Source organism: Leptodactylus fuscus, chromosome 6 (assembly GCF_031893055.1).
Source record: "Leptodactylus fuscus isolate aLepFus1 chromosome 6, aLepFus1.hap2, whole genome shotgun sequence".
NCBI classification, from domain to species: Eukaryota; Metazoa; Chordata; class Amphibia; order Anura; family Leptodactylidae; genus Leptodactylus; species Leptodactylus fuscus.
Window position 1 is genome coordinate 179,280,370 of NC_134270.1, and position 11,094 is coordinate 179,291,463.

Consider the following 11,094-nt stretch of genomic DNA (forward strand, 5'->3'; position numbering starts at 1 on the left):
ATCACATAATAACATGGTGTCAGTGTAAACTGTTATTTAGGATGTTTTTCTTACCAGATCTGTTGCAGGTTCCCTGCAGTGCCCCCGCAGGTATAATGGAGCATTACACACCTACCATAGAAATCAATGCACTGTCCGTGTAATGTCTGACATGCTACATTGTAACTAATAGTTGAGGGTTCTATTACGCGACTTTCCCATATGTTTGGATTTGGCTTTTCTACCCCAGGAGACCCTTTTAACTAAGGACAGAAGACTTTATTGTGTTATACTCAGTATCTGTTTATTATAATGTATTCATTATATGACAAATATACATGTGGTATACATGGCAACATGCAGGACCGACATCTACTTAAAGGGGATGTCCAGTCTTATGTACAGTAAATAAAGCTTAAAGGTAATGTATAGTCAACATAAGAACAAGTTTCTAAGTAAGAGGAAGAGAACTCAAAAGCTTTCATTCGGACTCGGACTGTATTCAGGCTATCAGGCAAGTGTCCACTGGGCGTTGCCTTGTCAGGGAAGTGTCCTGTTCATTGTTCTATCCCTTTCCTATCCCATTGATGGGTCCCACTGATGGGTCTAGCGCCCCTTTATGGAAGGTTTAACGCCATTGTAATCCTGGAGCTTTCCATCCATTCCAAGTTCAGTTCAGACGGCCTTCGAGGATGTGACAAGGAGAGTCATTCGGCCGAGTCCTTCTACAAAAAGTGTCTTCATAATGATGCTAATCTACTGTATAATACAATCTACTGCTCCCCGATGGCTCCTGCCTCCATGAACCGGACTAATATTCTAATATTGCATCAATGTAAATACAATGTATCCCAATATACTGTCTATGCTGTTGCAAAAATCACTCCAATGCACAAACAATGCAATGCTAAGAATATTTTTGGTTACGTTCTGTTGTCAAAAATCAGCCATGGGGCAAGGTTGACACCCTCTAAGTCAATAGTGATTGAATTTCTGTTTCTGAGTATCCTCGAATAACCAAAACTCCAGAAAAACCCAAAACATTCCACCCCGTATTAGAAAGCGAGATATTTGGCCTCATAAGAATGCAATGGATGTCTAGAGATCCTTAGAAGTAGTCAATGTGAGATCGAAAGCATAAAATTTATCGCAGGGTCTCCAGGCTCAGTCATGTTAATTGAGACTCTTGGTCAGAGACCGATCGGGATTTCCCTTGGCTATAGGTGTTTTTACCTTGTTCTTCACTAAATGCGCTTTCAAAGGCCAATAGGATGGACCTCCGCAAAGATTCCTTGAAGTCCCTCCCCAAGAAGACATAGAGGAAGGGATTCAGGCAGCTGTTGAAGAAAGCCAAGCTCGTAGCTAAAGGACTTCCGATAAGAACCGCCGATTTTAGCGTTTTGTTGTCCCAATGGTGCATGACGACTTCCAAAACTGAGAGGATGTGATAGGGGAACCAGCAAATAAAAAAAGCCACCACCACAGTGGCCATGACCTTGAATGGTCGGCTGGACCAAGAGAGATGACTCCTCCTCAACTTCAGGGCCATCAAGGAATAAAAAACTAAGATGAGCCCAAAAGGGAGCAAGAAACCAAAAAGAAACCGGACGGAGATCATCACCTGGTGTCTCATCGACCTGAGGGCCACCACCTCCAAGTCATCAAAGTCAGTGGAAAAGGCGTAATTGTTATAGCAATGGGTCACGTTGGTTTCATTGTCTGTTATGGTGTCTCTAAAGGCCAAGTAGGGTGAGCAGAGGCAAAAGGCAAGTAACCAAATGGCCATAGCAATGGCGATGGCTAGTCTGGTGGTGCGGTGGTTTTGCGCCCATACGGGTCTTACGATGGAGACACAACGGTCGGCGCTGATAATGGTGAGGAGGAAGACACTGGCAAATAAGTTCAAGAAAGCCACGGTGCTGTTGAGTTTACATAGTAAGGTGCCAAAGGGCCAATCAAATCCAAGGGCCGTGTACGCAATACTCAAGGGTAAGAAGAAGGTGAAGATGAAATCGGCAATGGCGAGGTTCAGAAACCACACGGTGTTCACCGTCCTCTTCATCCTGAATCCGGCTATCCAGATCACCAAGCCATTGCCCGTGGTTCCCAGGAGGAAGGCTATGCTGTAGATGATAATGGACAGATACCGCAGTGTGGTCTCCAGCTCTGACGGGAGGTCTTCTATGGGGACATACTCTTCTTCTTCTTCCTCCAGTTGCAGCGCCAAAGGGTTGGGCGAGGATGGAAGAAGAGTAGAAAGCTCCATAATGATGATGTCTGAAACAGTGCAAAGGTAGAGTAGAAGTCATCTTAGTGTAGAAAAATAAGGAAAAAGCATAGGATGTAGCAGGGCTGAGCTTGCACAAAAAGTTCAATGACACATTCAGCTCTGCTACATATCAGGATTGCAGAATAAGGTCTCTGTTTTTACATAATGAAACAATGTATCATAGTAGAATAATGAAAAGAACTGGGAAAACCGAAATAGTAAAACAAATTATCCAGAATTAGAATATATTACGATGGCCAGTGATCAACCAAGACTGGCAGTATATACCTACAGCACCGTATAGTCAGTGCATGCACTTTATTGTACTACATATACCATAGCGATGTACACAAGATGTTTTCATAACTCAATATCCACAAAATATACTCCACATATTATGGATGACGTCTCCTAGATATATAGGACATGTTACCGAAACCATCCATCATCAGCATCATATCTATGAAGGACACAGAACAGGCCAACTCAATATTGATATTCTCTTGAACTGGTTCACTGGTATCCTGATGGGTACAAGTCATTGCCTTACCATTGCCTCTTCAGTACCAAGTAAGTAAAAGCTCCACTACCTATAATGTCACCTACCAAGTAACTACAACCTCAATATTGTGCCACCAACAAGGTAATTAGAACTTCAGTACTGTGCCATCTACAAGGTAATAGAGAAAAAACAAAGAAATAGGTATACAGACACTCAAAATAGTGAGGTCAAAAATAGACCAAAACTGGTAATAGGAATGTACAAACTTTAATAGTGTCACATTAAAAAGTTATACAAAATAGATGATGCGAGTAACACACAGGTAAATGTACAAAAAACAGCAAAGAGTCCAATACTGCCCAGGATAGTTATTACATGGAGTTACACGTGAGTGGTAAACAGAACATATATATATATACCACATGGACCAGCAAGGTAAGCTGAAGCATAAGGCCAGATTATACAAATGCTGCCAAAAGGAGGCCAAATTTATCCTACAGTATATACTGTATAGTGCAAAGTGCAAGAAGGTAAGAGCGCAATTAAGCTAAAAGTAAAATAATAAAACAACATGTGAGTATTGAGTACTTTTAGACAAGAAAAAATGGCCACAAAGTAGATTGTAAAAGACTTAATCAGCGGCAGCAGCGGAGGTTACACAGCAGGTCTATCATATTAATGAATGGAAGTACAGCTTACCCATGATATAACCCACGTAAGTAGAAGTAGAGGGGCTATAGAAGAAACCACCGGCTCGCACCCAACGCGCACGTTTCGGCACGCCTGCCTTCGTCTGGGGGCCTTGGCCTCCTTTTGGTAGCATTTGTATAATCTGGCCTTATGCTTCAGCTTACCTTGCTGGTTCATGTGGTATATACAGTATATATCCTGTTTACCACTTACGTGTAACTACATGTAATAACTGGAACAAATTGTATATCACAGCCTTGGTGTTTTGTGTGATCCCATTGTGTAATATACTAGCACTGATGCACGAAAAACTAAACCCTGCCGGTACAGGTATTGTTAGACAGTCCCAGAAAAAAATGTATAGTGATTCAGCATCCAGTCTAGTGTCGATTTAAAAATATTCATACTTTAATAAAGCCATTTAAAATTCCACAATCACCAGAAACCAGTAAAAAATAGCAAAAAGACACAGCACTTACATATATAGACGATACTTGGGTTACATGGAACAATGGATACACGGAAAAAACTTTAGCCGCCTACGCGTTTCAGGGTCAGAGCCCCTTCCTCATGGCGAAGTAAAGACTAAATGAGAAAACTGTGGTTTTATACCCTCTTCTAGGTTAGATGTTAATTAGTCCGGATCTACTCCAGCTGAAATGTAATCTAGCCTCAGTTTTCATTCAACAAAATGACATACCCACAAAAACATGTATACACTTCACAATACAACATCAAATACAATTATGTATTACACATAAAAACCATATAAAATATCTGAATTTAACCGTGTTCCATTTGAATACGAATATTTTGAATACACTTCTGCTTTATATATCGTAATTACCATAAGAACTATTATTATGGACTTCCCCCGTTAAATAGGATTGCGGGAATATGTAAAATAAGAAATATCTACCTACAAAAACTACACCTTCCATTGTTACACCACAATATTTACTTACTGAGGTGGAATCTCTGTTGGGAGTAACGCTTTCACTTTGGGCTAGACATTCATTATATGTTACCACGTTGTTTATTATGTTACTATAGTAGCACGTTTTGCGTCTATCGCATGGTATCCTACCCCCTGATTTGTACGTAACTGTGGTCGTTATGTGAACATATGAAACCTGAGTCATGTGATACCTTATATCCTGATGCCAATCACCGACTCTGATGTCTTCGCAAGACCTGCAGGACAGCTAATTATTGTATGCCAAAAGTAAGACTAGATGCCACCGTAATATGTGTGTTGACAAAGGTTAGTCTGATTCCTTTTTTTTTATCTAACTATTTTTCATCTAGAAGCAAGTACTAACTCTATTGTTAGAAATGTACATTTTATTGTTTGTAATTTTATTCTATTTTGTTATTGTGTTGTAAAATGTTACCATACATTACTTTTATTAATAGAAAAATGACAGGTCAGTTTTATAATTCAGACCAGCTGGAAATCTTGTTCCTAATTCAAGAATCCAGAAGAATTCTCTTTTTAATAATTTTCTCTTCCAGTCCCCTCCTCTCGGTGGTTTTTCTATGCGTTCTATCGCCCAAAATTGAAATGTTTGCAGGGATCCCTGATGCTGCTGGTGAAAATGTTTGGATGCACCTGAAATACTACCTGTAGTTATTTTGGTTGCATCTGCTATGTGCTCAGCTATTCTAACCTTTAACATACGGGTGGTGCATCCAACATAATACATGTCACATGCATTACACCAAATAACACATACTACATGGTCCGACTTGCAATTCAAAAAACTTCGTATTGTATAATTTTTTTGAGAAACCTTATTAACAAAAGAACTACCTTTTTTGGCATATTTACATGACTGACATCGTGGTGCTCCACATTTATGGAAGCCCCGATAAGTTAGCCATGTATCCTTATTGTCTGTTGTTATTTTTGGAAGATTACTTGGGGAGAGCATGTCTGATAAAGACCTTCCCTTCCTAGAAACAAATTTGCACCCTTCATTTAAGATTTCTGTAAGAATGGTGTCCTGATAGAGTATAGGTAAGTACTTTCGTACTATGCTCGTTATTTCTTTATAGTTGTTACTATAGTTTGTACAGAAATATATTCCTTTGTGATGCTCTTTGGTTCTGTTTTTCTTTTTATCATTGTCCCTAAGTAGTAAAGATCTTTCCTTCTTTACTGTTTGGTTTTTTGCCCTGCTTAGGGACCATGTTGGGTATCCCCGTTTTTTCAGTCTATCAATTGTGTTGTTCATTTCTTCCTCACATTTTACATCATTTGAGCATGACCGTCTAACTCTAATCATTTCTCCTTTTGGAATTGCCTTTATAGTATGGGAGGGATGGTTACTAGTGGCATGCAGAACCGTGTTGCCATCATTTGGTTTTCTATACAGGCTACTCTCTACCCTGTTACTTCCACCATCCCCCTTTAGGCTGATGTCCAAGTAGTTTACCATCCTTTCATGTATACTGTATGTGAATTTCAAATTCAGATGATTGTCATTTATATACTGCATGAATGCTGGTACGGCCGTCACATCTCCCGACCAGACTAGGAGAAGATCATCTATATAACGGCCGTACCAGCATATGTTGGATGAAAACATATTTGCCTCCGTGTATATAAACAACTCCTCCCATCATGACATATAGATGTTTGCCAGGGATGGGGAAAAGCGGGCCCCCATCGGGGCTCCGCAAGTTTGTGGAAAAAATTGGTCATCAAAACAGAAATAATTATGTGTTAATAGGTATTGCGTTACCATGATAATGTACTCACATAGTTCCTCCGAATACTCCGAATATTTGTATAAATGGTGAGATAAAGCAGAGATAGCCAGCCCATGTGGTATACAAGAATATAAACTACATACGTCACATAATTACGATATATAAAGCAGAAGTGTATTCAAAATATTCGTATTCAAATGGAACACGGTTAAATTCAGATATTTTATATGGTTTTTATGTGCAATACATAATTGTATTTGATGTTGTATTGTGAAGTGTATACATGTTTTTGTGGGTATGTCATTTTGTTGAATGAAAACTGAGGCTAGATTACATTTCAGCTGGAGTAGATCCGGACTAATTAACATCTAACCTAGAAGAGGGTATAAAGCCACAGTTTTCTCATTTAGTCTTTACTTCGCCATGAGGAAGGGGCTCTGACCCTGAAACGCGTAGGCGGCTAAAGTTTTTTCCGTGTATCCATTGTTCCATGTAACCCAAGTATCGTCTATATATGTAAGTGCTGTGTCTTTTTGCTATTTTTTACTGGTTTCTGGTGATTGTGGAATTTTAAATGGCTTTATTAAAGTATGAATATTTTTAAATCGACACTAGACTGGATGCTGAATCACTATACATTTTTTTCTGGGACTGTCTAACAATACCTGTACCGGCAGGGTTTAGTTTTTCGTGCATCAGTGCTAGTATATTACACAATGGGATCACACAAAACACCAAGGCTGTGATATACAATTTGTTCCAGTGTTCACACGATCCGGTTTTTGTCACGTGCCTATACAAGTGTGTTTTTTGCTTACACATACATAGTATGTGTAGGAAAAATTTAATTTCCATAAAATAGCAACATAGTGAACCATGTGTTAAAGAAACCAGTGGACCAGCACTGAGGGGTGAACATATATACACATTTTTTTGTGATCCCCCATATACGCTTGGGTTACGACAATACGACTATACTGCTACACAAAAATTTTTTTTTCGAACTGACGCAAAAATGGATTCCCATACTACGGAAGATTTGAGAACAAAAAAACTCGATGATATGTTTAATCATACAAAGACTATGAATAGTGATAGCGGAGAGTGTAAAGAATTACTACGCAAATTAAACAACACTTGGGCAGCGGAAGTTAGAACATGGTGGGACTTCAATACTTTAAAAAAATATATAGATAAATCGATGATCCCCAGAGGACTTTGTATCAAGAAGTTTCCCACCACTGTTTTCAATGAGGATTTCTGTACTAAATGGGAACAAATTCTATCCAAATGTTCCCTGGACCTTATGTCACTTATAGTAAAGGAAGAGGAAGTAAAACTGGACAACTATAAAGAGGAACTAAAACAAATCAAAATGGACCTGGTGAAATATGAACATACAACAACGTATACGGAAAGTTTTGCCAAATTACAAACCAAGATGCAACAGTTGGAAGAAAATATAACAAACACCAAACAAAAGAAATTCAATCGAGATAAAATGGACTATGAATCCAACCAGGTTTACCAATGGAGAAACTCTTCATATATAACGGAATCTACTCCCAGGTCTATTCTGAAAAAACGACAAAGATTCAATCAGTCGGGAAATTCCTCGAATGCTTCCTCTATCTCAAGAAGGGTATCATTTAGTTCCTCGTAATCAGATTTTGTGGAAGACAAAACTTCCCAATATCCAAAAAACGAGAAACATCACACAATGAGAAAAGGAAACATAGAGGGGGAAGAAAGCATAAAAAATACAACAAAAAAACCAAGATATTTTACTCGCAGGACGAGAGAATATCAGTAATTCATAAAGAAGTACAGCAAGTACTATCGGCTCCTAATGGAGATACAGAACTTAGTAATACAGCTGTACTTAACCTCTCGTCTTTTCCTCTGACTAAAGACATGACATCCCTTCTGAACAAAGGACTTAACTTCGTACCAGCTCAGAATTTCAACTTAACAGATACCCTACTGGATGTTAATAAATTTGTACGGACATTAACAGTCAAACGTCATTTTTTTGATAATAGTGAAAGAACAGATAACAACAAAAGTGATGCATACAGTATACCTGAAAACGAAAATGAATATGCAGAATTGATGTTTAATGAACAACTGAGTGTGATAAATTTACAAGAATTAGAAAATAAAGAGTGCACACGTCGGGTACATACCACGGAAATAGCAAGTAAAAATCCCTATTTTTACCCAACAAAATCCCGAGTATCTAGTCTGGATTCTTTCCAGCATTTAGTAGAAAGGGATCTCAAATTTTTGTCTAACCAACAAACACAGGCCCATTTTAAAGATAATTTAACATCTAGGGAACGAGTGGCTTTAAAACAACTAGCCAGCAACAAAGCTATTATAATTCGAATGGCGGATAAAGGGGGTAGGGTGGTGGTTCTAAATAGGGAGGATTATGTGGTTGAAATATTAAAAATCTTACAGGATACCACAACATATAAGAAATTAGAGGTAGACCCCACTAACATCTTTAAACAAAAATTGATAGATCTAGTAGAGGAGGGAGTTAACATAGGTGTAATACGGGAAAAACAAAGTAAATTCCTAATACCAGATAATCCGATAGTACCAGTGTTTTACGGGGTACCAAAAGTTCACAAAGGGGTCTCACCCCCGCCCCTTCGCCCTATAATATCTGGGGTTAAATCCCTGAACGAAAACATTTACTCATGGTTGGATGAATTACTCCAACCATTAGCATCAAGAGTACCGGGTTTCTTAAGGGATTCCAAAAGTGTGCTTAAACAATTTGAAAGTTTCCAGTGGCAGAAGAATTATGTATGGTTAACATGTGACGTATGTAGTTTATATTCTTGTATACCACATGGGCTGGCTATCTCTGCTTTATCTCACCATTTATACAAATATTCGGAGTATTCGGAGGAACTATGTGAGTACATTATCATGGTAACGCAATACCTATTAACACATAATTATTTCTGTTTTGATGACCAATTTTTTCCACAAACTTGCGGAGCCCCGATGGGGGCCCGCTTTTCCCCATCCCTGGCAAACATCTATATGTCATGATGGGAGGAGTTGTTTATATACACGGAGGCAAATATGTTTTCATCCAACATATGCTGGTACGGCCGTTATATAGATGATCTTCTCCTAGTCTGGTCGGGAGATGTGACGGCCGTACCAGCATTCATGCAGTATATAAATGACAATCATCTGAATTTGAAATTCACATACAGTATACATGAAAGGATGGTAAACTACTTGGACATCAGCCTAAAGGGGGATGGTGGAAGTAACAGGGTAGAGAGTAGCCTGTATAGAAAACCAAATGATGGCAACACGGTTCTGCATGCCACTAGTAACCATCCCTCCCATACTATAAAGGCAATTCCAAAAGGAGAAATGATTAGAGTTAGACGGTCATGCTCAAATGATGTAAAATGTGAGGAAGAAATGAACAACACAATTGATAGACTGAAAAAACGGGGATACCCAACATGGTCCCTAAGCAGGGCAAAAAACCAAACAGTAAAGAAGGAAAGATCTTTACTACTTAGGGACAATGATAAAAAGAAAAACAGAACCAAAGAGCATCACAAAGGAATATATTTCTGTACAAACTATAGTAACAACTATAAAGAAATAACGAGCATAGTACGAAAGTACTTACCTATACTCTATCAGGACACCATTCTTACAGAAATCTTAAATGAAGGGTGCAAATTTGTTTCTAGGAAGGGAAGGTCTTTATCAGACATGCTCTCCCCAAGTAATCTTCCAAAAATAACAACAGACAATAAGGATACATGGCTAACTTATCGGGGCTTCCATAAATGTGGAGCACCACGATGTCAGTCATGTAAATATGCCAAAAAAGGTAGTTCTTTTGTTAATAAGGTTTCTCAAAAAAATTATACAATACGAAGTTTTTTGAATTGCAAGTCGGACCATGTAGTATGTGTTATTTGGTGTAATGCATGTGACATGTATTATGTTGGATGCACCACCCGTATGTTAAAGGTTAGAATAGCTGAGCACATAGCAGATGCAACCAAAATAACTACAGGTAGTATTTCAGGTGCATCCAAACATTTTCACCAGCAGCATCAGGGATCCCTGCAAACGTTTCAATTTTGGGCGATAGAACGCGTAGAAAAACCACCGAGAGGAGGGGACTGGAAGAGAAAATTATTAAAAAGAGAATTCTTCTGGATTCTTGAATTAGGAACAAGATTTCCAGCTGGTCTGAATTATAAAACTGACCTGTCATTTTTCTATTAATAAAAGTAATGTATGGTAACATTTTACAACACAATAACAAAATAGAATAAAATTACAAACAATAAAATGTACATTTCTAACAATAGAGTTAGTACTTGCTTCTAGATGAAAAATAGTTAGATAAAAAAAAAGGAATCAGACTAACCTTTGTCAACACACATATTACGGTGGCACCTATTCTTACTTTTGGCATACAATAATTAGCTGTCCTGCAGGTCTTGCGAAGACATCAGAGTCGGTGATTGGCATCAGGATATAAGGTATCACATGACTCAGGTTTCATATGTTCCCATAACGATCACACTTACGTACAAATCAGGGGGTAGGATACCATGCGATAGACGCAAAACGTGCTACTATAGTAACATAATAAACGACGTGGTAACATATAATGAATGTCTAGCCCAAAGTGAAAGCGTTACTCCCAACAGAGATTCCACCTCAGTAAGTAAATATTGTGGTGTAACAATGGAAGGTGTAGTTTTTGTAGGTAGATATTTCTTATTTTACATATTCCCGCAATCCTATTTAACGGGGGAAGTCCATAATAATAGTTCTTATGGTAATTACGATATATAAAGCAGAAGTGTATTCAAAATATTCGTATTCAAATGGAACACGGTTAAATTCAGATATTTTATATGGTTTTTATGTG

The 11,094-nt window shown here is 38.3% G+C and overlaps 1 protein-coding gene across 1 annotated transcript; it reads right to left on the reverse strand.

The window, feature by feature from the left end:
* Window positions 1-1,061: 1,061 nt before the first annotated feature.
* LOC142209898 (chemerin-like receptor 1) lies at window positions 1,062-2,247 on the reverse strand. The gene has a single exon (XM_075278937.1). The coding sequence runs from the start codon at window positions 2,243-2,245 to the stop codon at window positions 1,148-1,150; it is 1,098 nt and encodes a 365-aa protein (XP_075135038.1). The 5' UTR covers window positions 2,246-2,247; the 3' UTR covers window positions 1,062-1,147.
* Window positions 2,248-11,094: the final 8,847 nt, after the last annotated feature.

Excerpts from the sequence above, each read along its gene's own strand:
- LOC142209898 (XM_075278937.1), bottom strand. The coding sequence starts at position 2,245 with ATGGAGCTTTCTACTCTTCTTCCATCCTCGCCCAACCCTTTGGCGCTG.